Source organism: Caloenas nicobarica, chromosome 2 (genome assembly GCF_036013445.1).
Source record: "Caloenas nicobarica isolate bCalNic1 chromosome 2, bCalNic1.hap1, whole genome shotgun sequence".
Classification (NCBI taxonomy): domain Eukaryota; kingdom Metazoa; phylum Chordata; class Aves; order Columbiformes; family Columbidae; genus Caloenas; species Caloenas nicobarica.
In genome coordinates, this window is record NC_088246.1 from 50762041 (window position 1) to 50790025 (window position 27985).

Sequence of the window (27985 nt, forward strand, 5' to 3'; positions counted from 1 at the left end):
GCATCCTCTCCATTCACAGAGTAACGTTAAAATCATGTTTTCCTGTCAATGCCGGCTGAAAAATGAAGCTTCAAATGAAAAATGCTCCGGGGACACTCCTACTGAGCAGCTGCGGCAGGATGCGCAGTCAACCTGGCAGCACTGCTCTACTTGCCAGTAAAGGAGCTAAAAAGCCACAGTTTACTTAAAACAAACCAACCAACCCCAAACAACAACACAGTTTGCGGCCGGCTGGGCTGATGAGGAGGCGGAGGAAGGAAGGTGACAGGGCCACCATGGCTGGGCGCACTCCCTGCACGCAACACACCGACACCCTGAGCGGCGCGACAGGCGCGACAGGCGCGGATCGGACCCAGATCCCGGGGGTGCAGCACGGGAAGCCCGGCGGGCACCCACGACCGGGAAAGGAAGAGCCAGCCTGGCACGCCGAGCACACCGGCCTCACAACCCTCCGTCCCCGATCCGCCCCCCGCGCACCCGCCGCCTCCCGGCCCTCTCCCTCACAGGGCAGGCAGCCTGCTGTCGGATTGGATAGTGCTCCTGTCAATCCCTGCTGCTGCGCACCTGCTCCCTCCCCGCCCTCTCCCTGACAAGTCAGGCTGCTGTCGGATTGGATAGTACTCCTGCCAATCAATGCCCGCTGCGGCGCCCCTCCCTCCGCCCGTCGCGCCCGCCTCGAACACGGCAGGGGCGGGGCGGGGCGGAACGGGGCGGGGCATGCGTGGGAGGGCGGCCGAGCGCGCAGCGGCTTGCCACGCCCTGTCAGCGCGCGCGTGCGCGCCGCCTCGCCCCGCCCCGCGCATGCGCAGCTGAGGCGGGCGCTGAAATTCAAATCCGAGGAGCGGTTGGGGTGGTGGTTCTGCCGCTCGCGGGCGGCCTGGGGGAGCGCACGGAGCGTGGGGCAGTGTCGGCAGCGGCAGCAGCGATGGACCCCTTCACTGAGGTGAGGGCATGGCGTGGGCCGGCCACGGAGTCGTGAGCTGCCGAGGGGGCGCACCTGGGGCTTGATCCGGGGGAGGGGTCGACGGTGGGGTCGAGTTGTCAGTGGCGGGGGCCGGTCGGGGTCAGTGGGGGAGCTGTTCCTTGCGGCCACGCTGTCGGGCTGGGGTAGTTTCTCCCAGCACTGGCTCCCTTTTATTCCGCGGATCCGTGGGCTTACGGAGAGCCCCTTTCTCTGTGACAGGTCTCCTTGACACCTCCCTCTGACCCCTCGTCTTGGTCGTACCTCCAGCCCTGCAGCCGCCCAGGTGTTTGTGGGGCGGCAGGTCTCTTCCAGGAGAGGACAGAGGGTTATTCACGCAAGGAGGTGCGAAGGAGGGGACCTATTCTAAGCTGGGCTGGTGCTTGAGTGCGTTTCCCAGCGCTTGAGTGTTTGCATTTCGCGTGCGTCCGGCAGATAAGATTTTCGGCTGAAACAGAAGCGACTGTGAGCTAATGGGAGTGGTATTGACACACATCATGCCTGCCATATCTAAAGGTCGAGAGTGAAGTATGCCCAAAGCAGCAAGAAAAATGCGTCTTGTTTGACATTATTGCCCCGTGTGACTGGTTACTTTTGCTGGCAGGCACAGTTCCTCTTTTTTTTAAAAAAAAAAAACAACAGAATAAGCCAGTTATTAGGGTGGATTTGAGTGTGTGTGCTTGAGTTTTACAGAGGCAAAATTGTAACAAAATGAGTGGAACTGACTGTCTTGAATCTGTGTGAAGGCTGGAGATTTCTTAAAGATGCTGCACTCTCTTTTTGTGCGTGACAGATGTAAAGCTTTGGAGCTGTCTTGTGACTGCTTTGAGAAATGGCATAGTAAAAATGGCACAGCCTGCCCACACAAAAACCTAAACTAATTGCAAAAAAAGATCCTAATCAAATACATTGGTGAAATACTTTCATGCCCCCTTGAAAAAAATCTGTATTTGAAATTAACATACTTTTAAAAAAAATAGAATGCCCCAAAAAGGAGACTGCACAGATCTGATTTTAAAAACTAAGCATAAGGTATTGATCTGAACGTCTTTACTAAATGTGTTATGCCAAGGCAGATTAACCATACCCCAATGTAAAGGCTTCCTAAGTATAAACAGCTAAAACATCTTTCCTTAATTGGTAGTGAGTGGCATGATGAGGCTAGTCTTATATAAACTTCAAGTCCAGACTAGTGAATCAAGTTTAAAATGGTTTTGCATGCTGGGAGGTATTCCAGCCTCAACACACCCTTCTAGTAGATAACTGACTTTGAAAAGTTGTGACCAACTCAGAGTAAACTTGATCCAAATGTCAGCTGGTATTGCAGAGTCTCTAAAATGTTTCTTTATCAAGAATGTTTATGTTGTGGAAGACATTCCACTATAGTGTAAAAATATGACTAATACTAGTGTATTAGTATTGAAGTTTAATAACTTTCCTCAAAAAAGTTTTTCTGAAAAGGAAGCTTTTTACCTGCCATGAAGTATTTATGTTCTCTTTTTTCTTTCTTTTAATATAACCTTTCCTTAGCTTAACTATTTTCAGATAAACTTTGCTCTGTGACTTGCAGGGAACTGGTGAGGCATTGTGTAAGTGTTGATTATGTGAAGTGGTGTTATATGAACCTCAATTGACCAATGCATATTGTTCATTCAGTGTTTGCTGATCACTTCACAGTAACAAATTTTGTCATGGTCTCACTGAATTTAAACTCAAATCTTGCCATTGGATTCAGTTAAAATACTTTTAAATCAGACAGTTCTGAAATAATGTTTCTTTTGATTAATCTTACAAACAAAAACTAATAATCTCCTGAATCTCAACCAAATTATTAATACAGAATGCACTGAGGAGATGGTGCAGTTGATATCTTTTAGGATCCCAATTAACATACTATTTCTGACTTGCAGTTTAAGCTGACAGTTTAAGTCATCTTTCTTGCACAAAAGACTTTTTTTTGGTACTACAAGATGTTAGAAATAGTCTAAGTTATTTTGTACTTTGAAACACTTATTAACATTCATAGAGCAAAGTGTAGTTTCCTAGCATGAAGGATGACCAGAGAGAGATGAGTGATGCAGTTGCTCAGGGCAAAATTTGCATATATGTGAACTTTGGAGTTAACTAGACCTTCAATGGCACAGATAAATTTTCTTCCTTTGCTGCACTCTGCTAGTAAAGCAGTGTCGTTAGAACAAATTTGTGTAGTCAGATACGAGCCTGAGTATCTTTAATGCTGATAAATATGTACTTTAAAAAGTTCCTTTTTGAAGACAAGATTGTCAACATTTAAAGTAGGAAGGCCTTTTTCTGATTTTTAGAAGGTGCTTTGACAACACAAACTGTGATCCTCTTAACTGTAACTGAGTAATTCTCAGATGGCTAGATTTAATGAAATAGGTATGTTCTACTCTGAAACTCTGGCTGTCATCAGAACACTTGGAGAATGCACTTATAGCAAATACCCTGCTGATGAACTTGAAAAGCAAATCTCAAGTTCTGGTGAGTGGCTTACTCATCATGTGTAATAGCAGAGTTTGAAATATGGCAGTTGCATGGAAAACTTGAGATACAAAAAGCAAATAGGAGCTGGAGCCCAACAACAGAGGCGTGCATTCTTGGGAAGTGACATCCTATTTGTAACAACTGAAACTCCGTTTTACTGGACTAACAAAACAGAAAGGAATGTGACTGCATTTGAATAGAACTGTAGGAATACTGCTAAGGAAGACATATTTTACTTTGCACACAAAAAAACCAAAGTTAATTTATATAGCCTTTAAGATTTTATTTATGTGGGCACTACCTGCACTTTCTAGCTCTGCCTTTTTGAGGTTGACATAAGGAAACCTGACCTGGAGACACAACTAGCATGGACCTTGCATTGAAGGCATTCCTGGCATTTCATGTATCCCTTTCTTTTTTTCTTTTTTTTTTTTTTCCCCCCCCAAATCCTCCTCTTTTTATGGAAGTTGAAGAAACTGATGTTTTTGCTTTCGCAAAAATCTGTTGAGATTGACATTGTTTGTCCTCTGTTGCCATACAATGGAACATTGTTTAAGACTTCAGCCTTAGACAGTTAAAAATGTGAAATGTGTATTTAATTGCTGTGCAACAGGACGGATAATGGCTGGCACAGTTCTCACAATAATTTATGTGCCACCAAACAAGTGCACTTTATATGCTTCCCTTTAAAGGCCATTAGTTCGATCACACAATTTCTTGTCTTGAAGTGCCTTAAAACATAGATCAAAGGAGTAATTAAATATATCTTAGATGTGATCAAACTGAATGATAATGATTTATAAATGTAGTACTTTTTTAAAAATAACCTCTTTCAAACTTGGATGCTACAAAGAATCATTTCTACTAGCATGGAATGTTTGCTAAAACAGCCATTTTTCATGGAATATGATCATCGTACTCAAATTTCCAATGGACAGAGAATGAAATAAAATGTTATGTAGCTTAATTTGTATCTCTTTATATGTTCTTCTGTATACAGATATATTATGATCAATAGCCTGTTTATTAAGACAACTAGTTAAAACATCAGTCTATTCTTAAAATTTGAGGAAGAGAAAGTCGCCTTTTGATTTAGAAGGTGTAATAGCAGCATTTAAAAAATATTAACAGCTGTGCATTTAATTAGTTGGAATTTCTTTTATGAGAACTTTCCACATGTCACTTGGAAACTGCTTCAATGTTGTTTATTTTGTTAGAGGGCTAGTGCCAATCAGGTGACTTGACCATGTGCTTTAGCAATGTGTCAAAAAAACCTACCAGAAAGACTTGACAATTCAAGTCTGTCAGGTGGTGATGCAGTGGAAAAAAAAAAGTCATTACTTTGAAATATTTCTGACTACTTCAGGCTCTATAGAAGCCTCTCTTTTTAATTGTGCCATTGCTTGTGTCTCTTTAGCCTGGTTTCCTTTGAAAGCTGAGTTAGTGGGAGACACTAGCTGATTTAATGACTGGAACTTAACTGCTTCTACAATTTTCATCTAATTTTGTGGCTAGGTGAAAAGATGCCAACTATTGGCTCTGAAGAGAATGCCGCAGCCTGTTATCTGTATGGTAGGCCAAAGAATTTCAGATAACCTACAAACCTGTATTGACCAAACAGACAGCAAGAAGGTAGCTTGGAATGTGCTATGTTATAAGCTACCTGTTATCTAACAGGTACTTACTGAAAACTGGAGAAGCTGTGGGTATAACAATGGTGGAATCAAAGTATGGAGATCAGGGGTTATCACAGCGAGGAGGAGGTAGACAGAAAAGCCATATAGTTGACAGTGTAGAAAACATGTTTTATTTGTTCTGCTTTCAGGAGGAAGTAGCCAGTCACAAAAACCAGACTTTGAATATTTCTATCGCATTGCATTACAGTGGATCAGTTAGCAACATCTGAGAGCTGCATTTGTCTTAATGTAGTCTTTACTATAAATTTCTGGTATTGTGGATCTTGGGATATGTTATAAAATTCAACTATTTTTAATTCAAGCTATTACAAGTTAAAACACTTATTACAATGTACAGTAACACATGATTTATTGACTACCCAGAAACTCCTTGAAAGAACCCGTGCCAGGCGAGAGAACTTGCAGAAGAAAATGGCTGAGCGGCCCAAGACGGGAGTGAGACCGACAATACAGACCAAGAGAGTCAGAGAGCCTTTGTTAGAAACTGGTAACCAGGCACCTCTTCCTGGTGAACAAGGTATTTTGCAACAAGTTTAATAAAGATTGTGTTTTGGTACAAGTCCCGTATTTCTTTTTTCCTAAGGGCAAGTGAAAACCCTTATTGTTTATCTTAAACTAAACAGCAATGAATGCAGTTACCTGACCCCTGGGACTGAATATGGCTAATGTTTAGCTTAACCTGAGAGCAGAAGCTCAAAGTAATTAGTAAGCTATTTAAAAATAATTGTATAATGCCAAAGATAGTGCCTTGTGCCTGGTAGAATTTGGGACGGGCAGTTTTCTGGGAAGCATATCAGAGTACACATAATTCATAACTTTATTTGCATTAGAGTTCTGTTCTACCTCTGAAAATATTTTAGATTGAATACTAATTTGCTTGAATACTCTGACCTGTACAGACAAACCTGGTACAAAGCCATCACCATCAAAGAGGCTCTGCCCTGGCAATGTGGAGACTCAAGCTTCCAGTTCAGAGAACATACAGCCAGTTCCTTCAAGTTCCACAAGCCACCATTCTCCTGAGATGACTTCAGAGCTGCATGTAACTGCTTCCAACAGGGCTTCATTGGTTCAGCCTATTGAGAAAGGAAACACAAACACCAAGTCAGAAACTCCTGCAGCCCTTTCAGTCAAAACACGTATGCAGAGATTGGCAGAACAGCGACGCTGCTGGGATAGTGAGGGTACGTTTCACTTGCTAAGCATTATTGGTATTTTTCAGTGTTTGCATTCTTAGCACTGCGGAAGGCCTAAAATAATGACACTGTTGACTAGAGATTAATTTTATACTTTTTTTTTCCCTACTGGTGTGACGCCTTCCTCATCACAACAGTGATGTAAAACTAGTAAGCTGCTTGGTTAAAAATGTGTTGGCTTTGCAGTAAGCTTTAATTTAACTTGATTTGTCTCAATGCCTTCAGAGCTAGTAGCTTGATTCTGTTGATAGCAAGAACATCTAACTGTTGATAAACTCAAAATATAGCAACATGCAAAAAATGCAAATATATCTCAATATATTTTATTAGCAAAATAAATGTGTTTTCTTTTTTCCAGATCCCTCTGAATGTGTTCCTCTGTCTCCCCTCCAGTCAAAAGATCTGTCTATTTCTCCACCTAAGCAGACATCTAATGCCTTGGCAAGAGATACCCCTATTGGGCGAAGAGGCCGTTTAGCTAACCTTGCTGCTACAATTGGTTCCTGGGAAGATGACCTAAGTCATCCATCTGCAAAGCAAAACAATGCACAAGAACAGCCTGGCACTACTTGTTTATCCAAATTGTCCACTACAAGTGAAGCATCTGCTAGAATCAATAGTAGCAGTGTAAAGCAGGAAGCTGCATCCTGTTCTCAAAGGCTTGTTGAGGCTTCTATTAATAAACCAGCAAACTCAAAGATAGCGGTGAGTGTCTGATTTAGTTGCTGATTAAAAATTTGAGTATTGGGGGGACAAATGTTAACTTATAACTGTTTAATGTGAATTTAAAGATTTGGTGTGAGAAATCTTAGCCTATTTACAACTTTTGCTTTATTGCAATCCCACATGCCCTTTTTTTAATAGCAGACCTGAAATGTTTACAGTCTTTTTTATTGAGACTTAAAGCTAAATGTACTTAAGTTTTGTAAAAGTTGCTGTCACAGTAACTGATTGCTGCTCTTTCAACCATCAGACAGAGACTTCTTACAGAGATACTGGGTTTCACTCTAACTTGTTTATTGACTTAAATTGTAAATATTATTACTGTAAGAAAACTCAGTCAGAATGCTGAAATTAGTAGGACCAGATACCTATTGTTCAACTGATGTCATTTATGAAATGGCAATATCTGCCATGTACAGTCCTTTTTAGGTAAATGTGGGATAATAGCTAAAGTAGCTGGCAAAAGTACCTAGAATCAAATGCTGAAAGAATTTGAAATACTGGATTAAAAAAAAAAACTACAAAAGGCTTATAATGCTTGTTCTCAGCTTTTTCTGTTGTTGATGGAATGGGTATGTCATATTATAGTATGCTGTGGAGAATGCTTTCATTCTTCTTCCTCCTGAGAAAATAATAGGGTATAGACACATTTTAATGTTGCTCCTTTTTCTCTTGCTAAGGATCCAAACAAGTTTTTAACACAGTCTTCAAAAGTCACTGTTCCCTGTTCTAAGGAATCTGAAGTGCAACAACCTCTAACAGAGAATCCCTGCAGCCCTCAGAAAACTGAAAAGCGTACACAAACAGCAAAATCAACTTTGCCTCAACCAATTCAGTCCAAAGAAGAGCCAGTCAAAGGAACACATGTGCAACTTGAACCTAAGGGTAAACCCACAACACCAGGTAATATGTCTTTCAGCTTCAATAAATGTTCGTTCAAATTAGGCTTGTGTGTACTATGGTGAAAACTACAGATTAGTTAAGATTTCATGGCAACGTATCAGGTAATGCCTGTTTCCTTCTGTAAAGTCCTGAACAGTTCTGTGATAATTATCATAAATTGTACGGCTTCTATATTTTGCAAGCGTATTTTCTTGGACATGATTTGAGTAACTTTTGAGAGCAAAATGATATAACTTTTCTCTCTATGTAAAAATATATCCCAACATCAGTTAATTGAGACTTTTTCAAAGCTTTCAAATTATTGGATACTGTGTATATCCAATCAACATAAGGTAAAGTGTTTGCATATGACAGAAGAAATCAATGCTAAATGCCACGTAGCTGCTCTATACTTTGCATAGCATCTGTCTTTTCAGTGGCAGCATTGATGTCAAAAAAAAAATAATCATCCCCATTTTTAAATTCAACTGTTTGGGTCAGAAACTCGGACTAACAGCTTGAACTTTTTGAAATGATGGCCAGTAGAGCAAGTGTGTGTCTTTAGATATGCTGACAATAAAAGACAAGCTCAATAAAGTGGGGCAGATGCCAAAAAATGTATCCGCCTTATGTACTAAATACTTATTTACATGAAGGATGCAAGTGAGGCTGATTGTAGAGGAAATGTTGAAAAAGCCAGTTTAAATAACTGGTGGATCATATGTGGACTTCAGTAAGAGAAGAACCTCTGTTTGCTCTGATTTGCTGCTTTGTTAACTTCAGTGTTCTGTTACTGTGGTGGTTGGTACTTCAGGTTTTGTTTGTACGTAGTATAATGGAGTAAGACCTGTAAAGGAAATGGCCGAATCGTTTCACTGAGAACCTTCATCAGGATGCAAGATTGCAATGATTTCTGTTTTTGAGAGTTTTTTTCAAAGCAAAACAATTGTTCTTTTAGGGGGATCAGGAATTAAGCCCTTCCTGGAACGCTTTGGGGAGCGCTGTCAAGAGCGTAGTGCAAGGAGCCCTGCTACGAATACTCCAGGGTGCAGAACACCCATTGTTACCCCAAATACAAGGACAATCCAGGAAAGGCTGCTCAAACAAAATGAAAATTCCTCTACTACCAGTTTAGCTCTTCAGCTTAAGCAGGTATGACTTGCTGCATTCATAGCTTGTTTATAAGCTTGGGGAGGGCTTTTACTGTTTTGCATCTACCTGAGGAATTTGAAATGTTTTGACATCTTAAAGCTGTCAGCTTATCCCCGTTCCCCTTTATTTGCTTAGGAACGTGAACGAGAACTTGCATGCCTTCGTGGCCGGTTTGATAAGGGCAATCTGTGGAGTGCAGAAAAAAGTGAAGGTTCGAAGAGAGAACTTCCAGAAGCTAAAATGGTAATGTGTTACCTCCATGTATCAAAAGATGATAGTCTGTGAATTGTTTTACGTGTTCCGAACACACAGGGATAGATGTGCAAATGTAAATAAATGGTAAAAACCTATGCTTTGTGAATGCTCAGGCTGTGCAAGACTGCTTGCCAAGTGGTTTGTATGATTATTAACAAATTATTAGATTTTTTTTCCTCCTGTAGAATCAATTAAGGACAGAAGTGATACTGCTTTGAGCCAATTGATTTACTTATTTTTTTGATGTTAAGTGTGGGCGGTTTTTATATTTTATAACATTAAAACCAAAAGAAAGCTCCTTACACAAACACTCAATTTAGTATTTAGTAATTCATCTGAACGTCTTACGTAAATAAGTAGGACCTTCTTGATATTGGATAGGCTGCCTCACTTTCCTAATAGGTGTTAAAATGTGTTTGTTTCTGGCAGTTTTCTTGGTCACTTTGAACATTATCTCCTAAATTTACTGGTTTTATTTTTGACAGGAAAGTCAGTCTCAGGTTAGTTCAAAACGTCCTCTTAGTTCAGATGCCACCACTTTCGGATCAGCAGAAGACACACCAGCAGGTGATGGGCCAGCAAAGTCTCCCAGCGTGGAGTCTTCAGGTAAGAACTGTCACTGTTTGCCTGTGGCTAATACCAGACTGAAGCACTGCCCTTGACACTGAGCAGATAAAGATGTTTCTAGCACTGAAGTATAGAAGTGGACTTTCTACTTGGTTACTCATTTGTCTAAATCTTCTCATATGATACTCTGCTCTCCTATACCACTTGAAAGATTGACAGGGCAGACTGCCTTTTAGTTTCTCAGTGGGTTTACCTGTGTTTCATCCTTTCATGTACGTTAAGTGCGGGGAGAGTGAATGAGAATTGTCAGTTATAGATTTAGTCTATACTGTATCTGAGTATCTAAATTTCCACAATAATCTAATGGGAGGGAATTCTTCCCTTGTCAGTATCCCCTTATGATATTAATTCTTATAGCAGGGGATATGAAAAGCATTCTGAGATGCTTGTGATTTCCTGTCTGGTGCTTACTGAGTTGAAGAGCCTTCAGTTCTCTGTGAAAAAACAGTGAACTTACTTAGCACTTCTTATAGACATTATGGGTGATCACGCTATCAAATGTGCTTCCAGAAAAAGAGGATGATATCCTGCTTTTGGGTCTGGTTTGGTTGAGGTGTGTTTTGTGTGGGTGGTTGGTTGCTTTTTAAAATTTTCCCTTTTAGCTTTTGAGTGGCTGCACTCTACTATGGTTTCAACATTGTTTCTTGTGCTATGGGTTTTCTGATTATACGACAGAAGTCTAACTGTACAGGTTGTGGAGGGTATGTATTCTAATGCCTTTTTTTTTTGACAGCAAGTTAACTGGAATACTTAATCTAGCAAGCTTTTTGTAAGTTGTCAGCTATCTTATCAAACTTCCATAATTCAATAACTAAAAAAAAAAAAAATCAAAGGCTAGACATAATCTTCAGCAACTTCTTTTTCATAAACTACTTAGATGCTCCTAAATGTGAAGAGAGTGATAAACCCAGTCCTCTGAAAAACACTGAGCCAAAGAGCCCTGTACAAGTGATGCCTGTCTCAAAACTTGAACAACTTGCTGAGAAACCAAAAGGTTTGTATTGAGTAGGTGTATATTAATTAACTTAGCTCTCTGTTGCCACTTGTCCAGCAGAGTGTTAATATCCTTGAAATCTGAACAATGAATTCACCATACATCTGCTTACAATCCTATGTGTTTTGTAGTAAGGTTTATAAAAACCAAAACAGGAAAGTTCTTTTATCGTAACCCTTCTTTCTTGACATTGAAGTCTTAAAGCAATATATTAAAATGCTGATATTAAAAGCTTATTGGGAAAGGACAGGAATGACTACTCTACTATGGGACTTGCAGTTAAGTTTCAGGCCTGTTTGAACTAAAATGTTGAAACTTGTCTAACAAGTGCATCTTCTTATTCACTCTCTGTATCACTTATGCAGTATATATGATAACAATATATTAAAATAAGGATGGAAGTATACTTTACTGTTCTGTATGCCTGACTATAAGAAGTGCTTTTTAATCAAGCTTACTTGAAAAGCAAAAATAGTTGGTTTATCTGTTAAAGTCTTTCTGTTCATTTAATGAGAATGAAGAGTTTAGTCTTGCTGTTACTAATATTTGTAAAACATCATCCTTTAGGTGAAGTATGTGAAATCGAAATGAGTGTGGATGATGAGCTGAATAGCTCAAAAGTGATAAATGAAATTTTTGAAGTTCTTCAAGAGACTAGTCCAGACATAGAAAAGCTGAAGAAAGAAATGAGCATGAGCCTGGAAGGTGAAAGTGATGAGGATGAGCAGGAAGAGTCACTGAATATTTCATCAATGTCTCTGTTAACCCCTCTAGTGGAATCTGTTGGCTCAGAGGTGAGAGTTCTTAGGAGGTGGGGAAGAGCTTGTTTATCACACAGAGATGTACAATTTGCTTGTGAACAGCAATGCTTTGTTGTATTGTGATACCTGGGCAAATAGATAAGCTAGAAATGACATTTTGCTGATGAAAACATAATGAGGTAAAGTTATCTTCCTCTGAAAATAGCATACCATATTGGATTCTCTGCTAAACAAGTGGTTTATCTTCTGCTAAATCAATCTTGAGTGTATACATCTATTACTTGTGCTGAACTTCCAGTGGTATACATGCATTCAGTGAAGCAGTTGCTGATGAAAATCTGAAGAGAAGTAATTATGTAACTGTACCAGTTTGGAAACTAAGGGCGAAATCTCATTGAGTTCAATGATCTGTTGGTGTCTTTAAAATATGTAAATAGTTTGCTCCATGTGCCAGAAAATAGTTGTGAAATGTCTGTTAAATAGTGTTAAGCAGCCTCCAAATTTATTGTTTACATGATTAACGCATTGATTAATATGGACAGCTATCTGTCATATCACCGTGGTGTGGTGGTGTTTTTTTTTTTTTTTTTTTCCCCAGGCCTTTGTTTCTCCTTGTAAGTCTGGTGAAGGCAGCAGTATCAGTGATGTAAGTCTGAAGTCTGAAAAGTTCCAAAGGACTAAAGTCCCAAGGGCAGAATCTGGAGACAGTATTGGCTCTATGTCAGAAGATCACAACCTTCCATATAGGTAATAAACATACCTTATTCTGTAAGTGTACAAATTGAGACACTGGCTTTTTTAACTCTTCCACTGAAGCATACTGCTTAAACTACAAATGAAGCTTTTTATCAAGATCTTTACCTTCATCAGAGATTGTCTCTGTGTAGTCTTTATGTTGCTTAAACTTAAAATGAGCTGATAGATGCTTTTTAAAGCCATTTAGGCAAGCTGAAAAACATCAATACCTGATATGTGTGTCATACCTGTGAAGCATTTAACGGGGTTTCCTCTTTTAAAAGCATTGATGCATATAGATCTCAAAGATTTAAAGAAACAGATCGTCCTTCGATAAAGCAAATTATTGTTCGCAAAGAAGATGTTGCTTCCAAACTAGAAATGAAAAAGAATGGCCCATCCGATCAAATCAATATAAAAAAGAAAATGCAGGTATCTAATGTACTTCTTAATATCCTCTTTCTAATTTACTAATTCCTTGATTAATTCCCCCTTTGAAAGTCCAGGACATTAATGTACTGCTTAGAACTGCAAAATTAGGTTGTTCAGTGGAAATATCTAACAGTAGGGAATGATACTGCATAATTTCAACAGCTAATGCATCTCTTAGAAGGATGATGCTATAGAGTAAGTCTAGAGAGAACAAGCCATCTTTTTGAGCAGGGGACAGGGAATCTCTATCTTATTACTGCCTTTGAATTAGGTAGGATTCATAACTACATACTTTTAGTTGGCAATATTCTGATCTCTACTGGTGCATTGTTCATCTACGCTGCTGAATTTCTGGTTAACTGCTTCTTCCCCAGTGAAGGGAAGACTAAACTAGATACGGAGTGTACAAACACTGAAGTCATTGACTTCCCAACATTTTTAAATTGCCTCTGAGCTCAAAAAGAGTTCTGCTGCCATATTCTTTTGCAGAATTAACTCTAAACTGCAAGATTTTGTAGTTTACTGTCAAAATGGTGTGATTTTTCTGAAGCATAGCCCCCAAAACACTAATCTCGAGACATTTCCTCATTTCCTTGTTTGAAGGTAACACTAAATCTCTCTTGCTAATTATTTTTACTACTGGTTTACTCTAGGAGCTGAATAATGAGATCAACATGCAGCAGACAGTGATTTATCAAGCCAGTCAAGCTCTGAACTGCTGCTTTGATGAGGAACATGGAAAAGGGTCACAAGAAGAAGCAGAAGCAGAGAGACTACTTCTGCTTGCAAGTAAGTTTTCAGGTTCAAGGTCAGTTCTTTGTCTTGAAAACTTCGGGAAGAATCTGTGGACTCTGGAAATGTATTTATGATGCTACTTTGTAGCTGCTTATTTATAGTTCTTCACGTAGAAAATAGGAGAGAATATTATCTATTCTGTCTCAACTTCTTCCATAGGCAAGAGGATGTCTTCATATCCATCTCGTCCCTAATGTTCCTACTAATCTGGAAGATGATTAACATTTCTGTTGCATTTTACATACTTATGGCAAAAAAAAAGGAAGTGTTCAGTGCAACTCTTTCCTCTGTTACAACTATAATTAATTCCTCTATGCAGCTGAGAAGAGAACTGCTTTATTGGAAGAACTGAACAAACTGAAAAGTGAGGGACCTCAGAGTAGAAGAAATAAAGGTGCTTCTACATCCACTGAATTTGCTCCATCAAAGGGATCTGTTTCCATTTCAGAAATGCGTCTACCTCTAAAAGCAGACTTTGTATGTGGTACAGTTCAAAAGCCAGGTAAAAACAGCAACTGAAAGTGTTACCCCATCTCTCCCTATTTCCCCATCCTCTCTACATATACTTCTAGTTTATTTTTCTTGGGGTTTTTGTCTTCTGTGTGACATTTCTCAGAACTCTGGTGGTGATACAAATTTAGAAATTACATATAATCGATCTGCTTTTTAGTTAAGTTTTCAATATTTTCCCTCATAATTTTAGTTACATGATTTTCTGTCTCATGAGTTCCAATAAACTTAACAAGACCTTCCCTGCCAGTGTTAAGTATCTTTTGTTGGTCCACTGACCTGTTGGGGAAGAAGCAGAATTTGGTGTATCAGGTGTCTTCCCTCTTGTCACCTTGGAATTTTTTTTTGATGGATGAAAGTCTAGTACTAAATATCATTATATAAATTCTGACCTTTTTGGTGGTGTGAAATGCTCAGGAAGCCTTTTTTTTTTTTCAGTCTGGTTAACATCCCAAAATACTTCATTTACAAAGACTAGTCTTCCATTATCTTATTATACTTAAGTCATTAAAGCGTTAAAAATGTGGATTTGTCTTCTCTTTTGTTCCAGAACAATATTTGGTAATATCTTTGTAGGTCTAGATACTTATGTTGGAACATACTAAGCTTCTGTGTCATGTGGTTCTTTAAAGAATCTTCAAGCCCACAATAACCAGCGTGGTTTTTTTCTTTTTATAATGTCACAGAATATGAGTGTAGCTGAATTTTCTAACAGGTTACTACTTCTTACCTTACTAAAACTCGAGGACAAAAGCCATTGGGCAGAGTCTTGTTTAATATTGTTTGCAAAACTTCTTCTACTAATGAATTCATACGTAACCTTTTTTCTCTTGTTTAATAGTTCTATGAATGTAAAGTGTATTTTTTTTATATCTTCAAGTAAAACCACAGCCAACAATATAAATGTAAATATCTGACCTAATTTACCCCCTGACATATTACATTTCTTGTTGCATCAGACTATTCATCTGTGTTACAGAAAAGCCTCTCAAATTGTTACGAAATACATTTTTTTTCCGTGTTGGTAATTCTTGCAATCAAATTGTCTGAACAAACAACTACAAACTGTTTGTCATCCAAATTTTATTCCAGAAGTGCAGCATTTGCTATACATTGTGCACCAGAGCAAGATTTATTAATCACTTTCATCTCTGAAGAGAACCTCAAATGTAAAGAGTGCAAATCAGTGCTTACTGGAGTCTCCATCAGTTGCTCTGAAAGCTGTGACTTGGCCTACACCTGACACTATTGACATGTGCTTTTGTGGTCATCTTTGTTTTTTGTCCCCTTATGTGAAAAGTTAGGGAAATGAGTTGCCTGGGTGACTAGTTCCTTCATGGGATTACAAATAGGAATAGGAAGTAGCAAAAGCTGCTGTATGGTTAAGCTGACAGACCTAGAGAATGACGCCAGAGTGTAAGATTAACTGCTGAATCTGACTGAAAGTTCTTCCTCTCACCTCTCATGCACTGGGTAGTGTAGGTCTGGCTTTAGATGCCTCAGGCAGTAATGCAGTTGTTGTGAATCTTGTGAAGACAGTCTTACTAAAGGACACAGAACAGGCAAAAACCTTGTTGTAAAAATAAGCTTATAAGCAAATCATGACTGTAATCAAGTGTTTAAGTGAGGTGAAATGGAAGTGTGATTAATGGCAATGCAGGACTTGTGAGTTTTTAGGTACTTGGACATCTCTAGCTAACAAAATCATCTGATATGTATTTACAGAAGCAGCAAATTACTACTATGTAATAATACTGAGATCTGGAGCAGAAAACTTGGTTGCGACTCCATTAGCAAGTACTGCTAGCTCCTTGAATGGAGATGCTCTTACTTTTACTACGACATTTACTATGTAAGTATAAAGAAACTGTTTGGAACCAGTTTCAACTCTGATGGTGGAAGATGCATAAAAATATTAAAAATCTTTATATAAGGATGTCATATTCTGCAAATAAATATGGTGAGGTCTTGTGGTATGGATATTTCCTGCTTCAAGTAACATCAGGAATGCACTTCTCTCAAAAGAGCAATCTAGAGTTATCCCACCATCCGTCAACTAATGTGTCTCTTGCTTTTTCTGCTTTTGTTCTTTCCCGGAACACCTGCAATGACAGATGGATTGCTCTGCCTGAGACAATGTGTTTTTCTCTTTTGCAGCAGCTAACATTTTATATAGCCATTTGGTTTTTGTGTCTGGAAAAAACAGTACTCTTACAACTAAAACTTCAACTCTCATAGGTTAGCTAAAACGACGTGAGTTCAAATGGCCGTTTGTTTTAAAGTCCAACCCAATTGGTACTTTCACTTAAAGCTATTTACTCAAAAACCAATCTCTGTTTCTAGAAATACATGTGCCAGCAGTGGACTGAATGATGTATTCTGAGAAATGGTAGATGTGCCTTGCTCGCCCTCCCCTCTCGTGGGAAGTATCTTTATAGTAATACACTCGAGTATTAAAAATGGCAATGCTGCTTGCCCTGGAGATTACTATTGAAGAAGTGAAAGGATCTCAGACAGCCCTGTTGACCTGCAGGAACAAACCATGACTTTGATTAATCAGAGTTCAACTATTAGTCAGCACTATGGCTAAGCTGCTCTTGAGTAGAACCTAGCTGCTCTCTGGAGAGGTTTAAGGAGTGGAAGGATGGAAGAAGTAATAAGTAACCTTAAAACATAAACCCACTGTTTTCTTCAGTCTGTGTTTAACTTATTTTTCCCCCTCCTTCCTTTTAGGCATGATGTGTCAAATGACTTTGAAATAAATATAGAAGTTTACAGTTTGGTACGTATCATTTCCTGTAAAGAGGATGTATAAGGGAGAATGATATATTGTACTTTCTCAATACCTTCTTGCCTTACAGGTGCAGAGAAAAGAAGTTACAAGCACTGAAAAAAGGAAAAAGGCAAATAAATCAAAGGTAAATGAAACCTGAAAATTGGTATGTTGTATTTCAACAGAAGGTACACCAGAAAGACTGCAGTGTTCAGGGAGAACTGACTAAATAGTCTTAGACAATCTGTTGCTTGCTTTAACACTTCTTGTTCTTTCTTGGAACATCTGCAATGACAGATGGGTTCTGAAGTTCTGCAGCTATTAGAAGATTGGACCTGCAGCACTTCATTGAGTCTGAAATATATTGGAGGGGAAGTAAAAGGAGTCTTACTAGTTCTGCAAAAATGCTATGCTTTGCAAACTTTTATTTATTAGGTGTGGTGCCTCTGATAGTGATTTAGCGCCATTATCCTCCATTTTACTTAAACTACACCACTTAATATGCCTGACGCTGCAGTCTGATTTGTCTCGAATGTTTTATTGATCAACTGCAACACTACTTTCCGGTGTTAAGTAAAAGCATTAGCTGCCTATTTTTAAAGGAAATGTCTTAACTCCTTGGACACAAATTTCAGCTTGGATAGGGTGCACATTTCAACTGTTTGTGCTTTATTAAGGCCTTGTGACCCCGAACAAGAAACAAGACTTCCAAGAGCAACTATTATCTGTTAAAAATTGATTTAGATGATAAGCCTTCAGTAGTTTCAAAGTCTGATTTTCATACTGTGATGAACAAATTCAGTAGCCACTACATTTATTTTCTTCTATTCTTTTGTAGGTTATTACTCCAAAGAGACTATTAACATCTATTACCTCTGTAAGTATGAATAATATTGTAACCAGATCTGTTTATGACCACTTCCAAAGGTCGTATTCTCACATTAAATAAGGCTGTGCCTGTGTTAGGCTCTTTGTGTCCCTTACTTGAAACTCTATAAACTGTCCAGCTTCTTGCCAAACTCTTCATCCATCGGCTCAAGAAACAGGTAACAACTCTAAACATCTAATGTTGTAAACATGGAGTTATTCCGTGTTTATTCAGATTTTCTTCCCAAGTTCTTTTTGTTTGTTTGCTTTTTCAAAGTACTTCAGATCTAGTTTCTTTCTAACCTAGCTTAGTCTTCTGTAAAAATCGTCAGAAATTACTTTTCCACTAAGATTTTTATTTCTCTTTCTCTTTCTAGAAAAGCACCCTTCTTACTCCAGGTAAGTAAAATCACAGAATCACAGAATGTTAGGGATTGGAAGGGACCTCAAAAGATCATCTAGTCCAATCCCCTTGCCAGAGCAGGAACACCTAGATGAGGTTACACAGGAAGGCGTCCCGGCAGGTTTTGAATGTCTCCAGAGAAGGAGACTCCACAGCCTCCCTGGGCAGCCTGTTCCAGTGCTCTGTCACCCTCACTGTGAAGAAGTTTCTTCTCATATTTAAGTGGAACCTCCTGTGTTCCAGTTTGTACCCATTGCCCCTTGTCTTATCATTGGTTGTCACTGAGAAGAGCCTGGCTCCATCCTTGTGCTTCATCTTATGCTAAGATGAATAATATACACTTACTGTCTAAAGCAGTAAATGAATAAATGACACTTGTAAGAGATGATAATTCGGGAGCAATAAAATGCTTTGTCTTCTTGTTTGTGAATATTTCAAAACGTCTTCTGAAAGATTGGTTGAGGAGGAATGTGTGTAGTAAGAACCTGTCTGAATGTGCCACTGGGCTACACAGCAAAGAGTGCTTCTCCTGGAGTAATGAGTAGGGTACACATACAGTAGTACAAATAAAACCTTTTTAAGCCTTGCAGCATCCTGATTGGTTGTTGTGTTATGAGTTGTCTTTAACCTCTTTCTCCACAGCCATGGCCAGTCCAGGTGGCCTTAATGCTGTACGTACTACTAATTTCAACCTTGTTGGATCCCACAAGCTCTCGCTGTCTTCTGTAGGAAATGTCAAATTTGCATTGGACAAGGTAATGGAAACTGTTGGTTACTAATCCAAAGATAATTGCGTACTACTAGAAAAAATATCAGCCTGGGTTTACTGTTCAGGTGAAACTACCATCCTAGAAACGAAACATATAGGTTTATATATGGGGAGTTTTATATCCATATAAGAAATATTTATAGTTGTTGTTACTCGTATTTAATTTCATATGACTGAAATGAAATTGAGATACAACAGAAAAAGACTTACATTATTATGCCAGATGTTCTTTCCTTTCTGTAGCTCAGTGTAAGGTATAGTTATGCAAAGATAATGACCGCATTTGGTTACTAATTTCCTTCCACTGACAAGAAGTTGTGTGCAATTGGCATCTCTGTGCATGGTCTCTGTATTTTTTGTTGCTCTTACAGTCTTGCAGTCATCACTAAAAAAGACATTTAGTGTGTTTTAATGATAATGAGATATTTAAAGCTTTCTGCATTTAACGGACTTAAAAATTACTGGGTTTATATAGTTAGGAATATGAGTTTCCTTTCATATTCCAATTAAATTTCTATAAGCAAACTATCTGAATATTTTTGAAAGAGAGCTATTATTGAGTTTTATATCATTAGCTCCTTGTCTAAACTGAGTCTGTTTATTGGCTCTTACCATTAGAAGTTAAAGACATTCTTATATTCATTGTAATCTCTAACCTTGTAATATCTTACACCTAAGCACTATTTTAATAGGTGTTTATGCCAGCAGCTATCCTGAATTAACTTAAATTAATTCAGAAATTGTTACAGATTATGGTAGTACTAAATTACAGCTTCATCTATCCAAACAGCAGCATAAGAATAAATTTTCTTCTTGGCTAATTAAGTCTTATTGTGATGGCAGTAGTACTGCAATTATAGCTTATGATGAGAGATAACAAGAATTGTTTGTGTTTGTACACAAGATTGAAAACAAAATAACACAATAATCCCAATTTGCTTTCTAGAAGTTTTACTTTTTGTGGATAGAAAAACTTTACTGAAACAGTTTGCAGAACTTAACATTTGAATTGTTTTACTGACTGTGTGAACTTCAGAATTACCAGCTTTGGTTCTTCAGCATAAATGTTCCTCTTGACCAGAACTATGTATAGAAGTCTTATTCTGTGTGTGACTTGGTTACTGGAAAACCACTTGTTCTTGGAGTTGAGAATCGACTTTTACATTATATTCAGCAATTTGGGTTTGAACTTTTTTAGTTCACTCTTTAGGACAGGACACTGGACTGGACTAGTAAACTGTAGCACAAGCACAAGGTTCAAATAGAATTCCAGGGAAGCCATCATGTGGTTAAAATTTTCAAGGTGCAAACTTCAACAGTTATGAATAAGAATTACCCACTTTGTCAGATATTTTAACAAAAAGTTATCATGTCTGTAAATCTTCAGTTTTGTACTGGCCTGTGGCTGTACCAAACAGCTGCTTTTTAATTTACCTCATGCATTTCTAATATGGAGCAACTTGCTGACAGTGGATTTTTTGAGTTTCATTCCTCCCTTTTGTATGCAGTGTATGTAGAAAGGACCAAAATGTACCCATGTATAATCTTCTCCATTTCTCCTTTTTTTTTTTTAAAAAACCATAACTTTATACTAATTGCATTGAGCATGTTTCTTTTTTCCCTAGATAAATTTTGAAGGGGGGGAAAAAGAACTGTTGGGCTATATGTTCCAGGACAAGGTTGCTGTCATCCTTTAGTTTATAACTTAAAACAGAAAACTGCTTCGTAGTGCATGTTGCTTATGTCTGCATGGCCTTTTTACAATATATTTTAAAAAAATTCTTCTTCTAAGAAAATGCTTACAAAAATTTACTAACTAAACATAAGATGTTAGGGACTTTTAAGACTTTCAGAATTCTTCTCCCTGTCTTTTACAACAATAAGCATGCTGCTAGAACTCAGTTATTTAGGCCACCTAGGGTTTTTCCTTAACTAGCATGTCTCTTGTCCTCCTCAATCACTAGGGGAGGGTTTTTCTTTCTTCAAAACAAATCAATGTGTCTCTTAAGGATTGCTAATCAGGAAATTTGAGCCAACATCTTGATGAACTGCACAGAACATAAAATCAACCACTCGGCTGATAGAGGACCAGAGAAAAATGACTGGGGGCTTTAATGTTGGTTTAACTCAAATTGTTGCCACTGAAGAAAATCACACAAAATAAATCTCTTGTTCCATATTCTATTAAAACCTTGTTGTGTCAAGACTTGTCAAGACTTGGTTTTTAAGCAAAAGTAATCATAAAGAACTAAAGTTTTGAAAGTACTAAACACATCAAAGTGTGAGGTTCTTATTTGTACACAAAGGTGCAATTGAAATGTTTTGTTTGGTGTATATACTTTTGGCTTTAGAAGTTATGTAAATTGATATGCTTAAGATAAAAATAGGTCTTTAATCTCTGAAAATAGTTTTATTTAGTTAATAGTTTACTCGGATCTCTCAGAAGAAAGTATTTTAGATAACTACAAATGTTTTCTCTCAAAACTAAGCAGGTGATAATTTTAGTACCTATCATCTGCTATTTGTTATCAAGTCTTCTAAACAACCATTTTTTTGAAAATTCTTGAGTTGTCTTGAGTATCTTTACAGATAATCTCCTATGACAATAAAGCCAACTTCTTATGGTAGATATCTGAATGATCACACAAGAATGCAAGCTAGCCTAGTCATGGGCTTTAGTTTTCTCTTCATCTAGTTGCATATTTAACAAATTGCTTTCTTTCCATCACCTCCACTCCACTTGCCTTTGAAAGGGTTATATTTCTGACTAGGATGTAATATTTTCCCATTTTGTGTAGAGGAAGGTGTTTTGAGACCTGCTTTAGTAACTGGCAATGGTGGTGTAGGCTCTGCATAACTGGTATGTTCAATTTGTTATACAGCCTTTTTGCTTTAATGTCACACAGCCCTTTACTGGTAAACTTCATAATGTAGACAGTAGATTCTTCTCTCCTGACATAAATTAGAAAGGAATGCAAAAACCACAAACTGGAAGTGGCCAAATTTCCTTGAGACTCTCATTCAGAAATGGATTTTACTGTGGTTTAGTAGGATATCAACCAACATTCCCTGATGTAGCATGTAGGGTTACAGGTATCTTTGCAAGCAAAAAAAATCCAGGACTGATGCAACTTATTTCTGTTATGCGCAAACATTTGACTATTTTTGCTTTTCAAATGATCGTGCAGACTCCTACTTGGTTCTCAAAACTTTGCTGTGCTATGCTGTAGTGCCAAGTACATGAGCAAGCCATGCATGCTGTCTTAGTTGAATTAGATGTAACATGGAAAAATTATTTGATCACCTTCATGTGCACATGTGTATCCTGTCTGGGAGGAAGCTGCAGTGTGCCTACAAATCAAAGGTGATCGATTTCAAACCATAACATCTATTTCCGTGTTCTGCAAGGTTCGCTGAGAGCTACAGATGTGTACTTTTAACTACCAAGGGTTACTCTTGTTCATCTTAATTAACAGCAAAATTTAATTCCCTTTGACATTGATTCTGTGGCTCTAAAAGCTATGTCATTATTGTTTACGCATGCCTATTCCATGGCAAGTGGTTTGTTCTTTCTGTTTAAGCAGCACCATCGACCTTTCTAGGTTTTTTTCTGTTATAGTAAGACAAAACACTGTTTCTGAATTTTTTTTTTTCAAGATTCTTACATTACTGCCTATTCAGATTAGCAGCAAAATATGGTGTATGGAATGCCCTGCAGATCGTCATTTGCTTGCTGAATTAGCAATTTGTTTCTTGGCTTCCCTGTGGGGAAAAAAGAAGGGATGAGATTTCTTGATAGTTGCATGTGCTTCCTCAAAACTCTTGAATATTGAATAACCATTTAACCAACCTCTGATACAGTAGTTAAGCTGCCTTTTTTTTATTATTTTTTTTTCAGTGGTATAACATAGGGCTGGGAACCTCTTTTGTTAGAAGTGACTTCAACACCATGAGTGCCAGTAAAGAACTGCTTTCATTACTTTTTCTCCTTCTAGGTTTTTTTATACAAATATTTATCTGAGTAGGCACTACTACATCAGTATCTGCCAAAAATGCTTATGGTATGCAAGTACCAATCCTGTTTAAGCCCACTTTGATATTTTCCAAACAGCTTGATGTCAAACCGAGGCAGAAGCTTGCAGGACATGTACTATTGCCTTATGTTGTTTTTAACCATGCTTGGGGTGCCTGTTTTTCTGGATAGAAGCATGTTTGTGCATATATCCTGAGCAAACTAATAAGCAAATAAGTCTTGAAAAGCTTCTAAATGAACTTGAAATAAAAAGTGATTATTACTGTCTTGCTTGAGACTGACTGCTTCTTTCTGGCTACAGATCCTAAGAACAAGATGGTGCTAACACCTTGGTGCAGGTGGCTTGCTTGAACAGATAGAGTTGAGGAGTTGAGAGGTGTCAATCAAATGACTAATTGTTTTACTTTTTGCAGGTTCCTTTTTTGTCTCCTTTGGAAGGTCATATATATCTAAAGTTAAAATGCCAAGTGGACTCTTCTGTGGAGGAGAAAGGGTTCTTGGTAAGGTATTCACTTCAAATTCCTTCCTTGGAAATTACAGGTCCTATTAAATGCAGTCACTTTAACTTCACACGTATATTTGTAGTGATTGTGAAGCTTAAAACTGGCTTGATTTTCCCCACCCCCTCCCGCTCCCCACCCTGAACCAGGCCTCAAAACTTTCCTAGTTTATCTTCTAAACATGCCTAAATTAAAGCAACCTTTGAGGCATTTGTATATCTTTTTTCTTCTAAACACTGTTCATTTATTTTTCTGAACTTCACTTAACTTTTTCTTGCTATAATCTGTAACATGAGATGGGATTCTGATTTCTCTGTCAAACTTTTAAAGGACATCTTGGTGGGGTTTTTTTCCCTCTAGTAAAGCCAAATTCTCCATAGAAAAATACTATTTTTTTTCCCCACTTTGTTAATAGACATTGACTGACAAGGAAGCAACAGTATTTTTTGATAAACATTTTGAGCAGTTCTCTCTCTAAAACTAGACCTAGAAAATGCAGCTGATAACTTGGGTCTAATAGAGCTGTTGAGATTACGTCCAGCAGATGGCAGGAAATGTGCTATGAAAATACTTCAGCAAAACATTTACATTTGCTGTTATTTTGGTGTTTTCAGAAATTGGAATTTCTTTAGACTCTTTTCAAGCAGCCTGTCTCCTTCCCCTTCACTTAATTCAAGTTGAACAGATTTCATTAGATGCAAACATTTCACAGGCCTATGTTATTTGCTATCTCATGTTTTTGCATACTTCTATAAAATATGTAAAATCTGAAGAATAGTGTCTGCTGTTTTTTTGTTTGGTTGGTTGGGTTTTTTTTGTCGAAGTAAGAGTTTGGAAAATCCCTGCACCATTAAAAACTAAGATCTGAATTCTGGACATAAAAACCACAACACACAAAAATTAATTGGGGAAAAAAAAAAATCTGTACAAGTTCAAGAAGGAATAGAAGTCAGATACCAGCTTTCCATTCCTGTACTAAGGAAATGGGGCTTGAAATTGGCATAATCCTACATCCAGTAAAATAACTGCCAACACAAACATTTAAAAATCAACTTCCGATTTCTGTTAAATTGACTGGAGTCCTGAGTGTGGCCTGTAGAAGAGACAAACACTTTGTAATCCTGAACTCTAAGTCAAAGATGGCTTAAATACCTAATCATAATAAATTATGTCATAGTGAACATGTTTTGTGAGCTATTCATCCTGCATCTGCTGTAAGTAACACTACATTATCTTAAAATAACAGGAATGCTTCCCTCTCCTGTCAAGATGAAAATTTGGTAATCTGAAGAAGTAGGTGCATTTTGAGCAAAGGCTGCAAAATTGAGACTAGTAGCATGAGCCCATTTTCTATGCTATCTGGAAAATAATTATGCTGTACTAATAGAAGCCTCTCCCGGTATATATTTTTTCCTTTTCTTATGTTTACTCCTATGAAGGGTTGTATCTACAGAACCATTCTTGCAGAAAAATAGGTGAGAACAGACCAAGCTCAAGGTATAATGTTACCTTTTTTTTTCTTAAGACTATGTTTGAAGATGTTAGTGGATTTGGAGCATGGCATAGGCGCTGGTGTGTGCTGTCTGGAAATTGTATATCTTACTGGACATACCCAGATGATGAAAAACGAAAGGTAATGCTGTTTTATAAAGCTCAATTCTGAAGTTCTGTAGTACCCTCCCCAACTAGCTGTTAAGTTTTAATCACAGTAATGTTTAGGCTTAAAACAGGTAAATATATTCAAAGCATGAGATTCAAGCTCAAAATTTCCTTGGGGAATGAAAGAGACTTGTCTTCATAAATCTGACCTAATTCAGGGCAAACTTAGAAATTGATTACTTTATCTAGTGGGAAAGGAGAAAAGTGGAGGAAGAATCATATTTAATTTCCCCTTTAGTCTTAAGGCTTTCCATGGCATTTGTTGAATGACATATTATTTAATGGAAAGTGACCTGACTTTTACAGCTTAATAAGAAGACTGTATCTAGTTGCCTTAAGTTTTAGATAAAATAATGAATTTAACACTTAATATGGCAAGTGGGCAATCCTTCTATAGCTGTAATTACAGACTATCTTATTTGCACTCATTGTTTTCTTGCAGCTCCATGTTGTAGCTGAAACTGGTGCTTTTTAAATGGTTCTCAACGAATACCCAAGTTATTGTCTGGCTAGTGAGACAAATCAGGAATTCATCTGACACTGGGGTGAACCTTCTTGTTGCCTTAGCTTGTTATTGCAGTGCATAATGAAATATTTCCAGGTTCTTTTAAAGACTGCTTTCAGGAGGGTTATTCAGACTCACTTAAGCAATTTACCATTAAACACTTGCTTGTTTGTTGGCAGAATGCTTTCTTTCCCAAACTCTGTGGCAAACTCTGGTCCTTTTGGGTCTTCTATGCCAATCCAGATGCCTTAGCTTAGTTTCTTCCCTGCTAACAGAGGAGGACCATATGCTGATAGTTGACATTGCCAAAATATATCAATGTTCTTTCTCTCCCAGCCATCAGAGAGGGAAAAATCTCTGCCTACTGTAACAGAAGACAAGCAAAAAAAAAAAAAAACAACCAAGTTAGGGAAGAAAAAGGTTCCTATTCTGCTTTTGATGGCAAGAATGAAGTCTTGGTGTTTGTTTTTCCAGATTATTTTCTTGAAAATCTTCTAAACTTGTTTCACTATCATTCTGAGACAGGGTCAGCTATGTTCTTTTGATATACTACTATCTACAGCAATATTAAACTCTTTCTTTACCGAATGCTCCCCATTACCAATACTACATCTGTTCAGATGTGCAAAGAGAGATGTAGCTCAGAAACATCAGTGTTGGGCAATGAGTTCTTTAAATTGTGGAATGTGTTTTTTAAATAAATTTCCCATGACTGTACATATATCAGCAACATGCAACCTGTTTCTTAATGTTCTTGAAATGGAGCTATCCTTCTTTTTCCTGTAACTTAGATTATTTTGACTATCTGTGGTATATGGTAACATGCCCAAAAAATAGCAAACTCTTCTCCAAGCCAAAAGCAGCCTGTGATGTTTCCCCGATGAAGGATTCTGTAGGTGTGAAGAATCAGAGCCAAGGGCTGTAACTAACTTTAGGCACACAGCTGAGCCTCTGTCTATAGTCAGCAGAAAGAGAACTGCTGTGAAATTTGAAATGCTCTTTGAAGAGGTCCAGCTATTGACTATAGAGGGAGCTAAAGCAGCTGGACATGGCACTTAGACACCTTAGTTGCATGTTTGAAGATGAATCCATATGCTTATAAGCTTTGACAAGAACGATGCAAGCATTCCTAAAGTGCTTGTTTTCTGTAGATTTTGACAGGTTTTACTCTATCAATTTGAATTTTATTAAGTTCTCTTGAATCTGACAGTTTAAAAGCCTTTTTTTTAAATGAAATAAATGAAAGGAGGGCTATATCTGTCTGGAGCCTAAACCCTTGGTAAGGATTTCTTAACCGTATTGTATGTAGGTGGGCAGGACATGTTCCATTGTCTATATTATCTTGCTTCAGCCATGGCTCTTAAATGCAAAAGGTGGAATCTCTTTTTGTATAGAAAATAGATTTGAGGGGGATTCACTTAATATGGCAAAAATTGTCAAAGCATATGTTGTTCAGAATTACTCATGTTTTCAGTGTTCTTGACTGATGAACTAACTTCACTTTCAGCATCCTTTGGGCCGGATAAACTTGGCCAACTGCACTAATCATCGGATCGAACCTGCCAACAGGGAGTTCTGTGCCCGTCCCAACACTTTTGAACTAATAACTGTCCGTCCTCAGAGGGAAGATGACAGAGAGACTCTTGTCAGCCAGTGCCGAGACACACTCTGTGTTACAAAGTGAGTGGATAAAATCATGAAGGTTCTGTGGGGGAGTTAGGGGATGCGTGTAGGAGGGATGTTTTGCCTCAAGTGATGGTTTTAATAATGTAGGAGCTTTACAACTTTGTGCCAATGCACAGCTCACTTAAATGCTAAGACTTTGGGATGGCACGTGAGCTCTTTGGTTCACTTTTCCTCCTTTTTTGTCTTGCTGTCCCATTTCGGTCTTCTGAGGACAAAGAACTCAAGTTTTCCAGAAGTGGAAATGCCAGGTAGCTTGATAGCAGATTGTGGAATATCTAGCTTTGTTTTTTCCACTACTATTTGGGTTTCCATGTATGGTCGGCTTGACACTTTTCAGAGTAACTAAGCAGAGGTGGAGAAAGATGCATCTCCTCCATTGAGCTCTTTGCCTTTTAGGAACTGGCTGTCTGCTGATACTAAAGAAGAGCGTAACCTTTGGATGCAAAAGCTCAACCAAGTCCTTGTTGACCTTCGCATGTGGCAGCCTGATGCCTGCTACAAACCTATTGGAAAGCTTTAAACTCTGGAAGGGAAATAAGAAGAAAACATGTATGGAAAAACCAGC

At 38.1% G+C, this 27985-nt stretch overlaps 1 protein-coding gene across 1 annotated transcript; it reads left to right on the top strand.

Annotated features, from left to right (window-relative positions):
• Positions 1 to 858: 858 nt before the first annotated feature.
• On the top strand, positions 859 to 27940 carry ANLN (anillin, actin binding protein). The gene is made up of 25 exons (XM_065629195.1): positions 859 to 943; positions 5527 to 5680; positions 6063 to 6347; positions 6718 to 7064; positions 7763 to 7985; positions 8923 to 9116; positions 9252 to 9359; positions 9857 to 9977; positions 10876 to 10992; positions 11560 to 11786; positions 12352 to 12500; positions 12773 to 12920; positions 13574 to 13709; positions 14035 to 14217; positions 15951 to 16077; positions 16959 to 17007; positions 17087 to 17143; positions 17837 to 17875; positions 18243 to 18264; positions 18911 to 19023; positions 20663 to 20716; positions 23484 to 23570; positions 25096 to 25203; positions 27242 to 27414; positions 27817 to 27940. Exons 1-25 carry the CDS (start codon positions 926 to 928, stop codon positions 27938 to 27940), a joined length of 3363 nt encoding a protein of 1120 aa, XP_065485267.1. The 5' UTR covers positions 859 to 925.
• Positions 27941 to 27985: the final 45 nt, after the last annotated feature.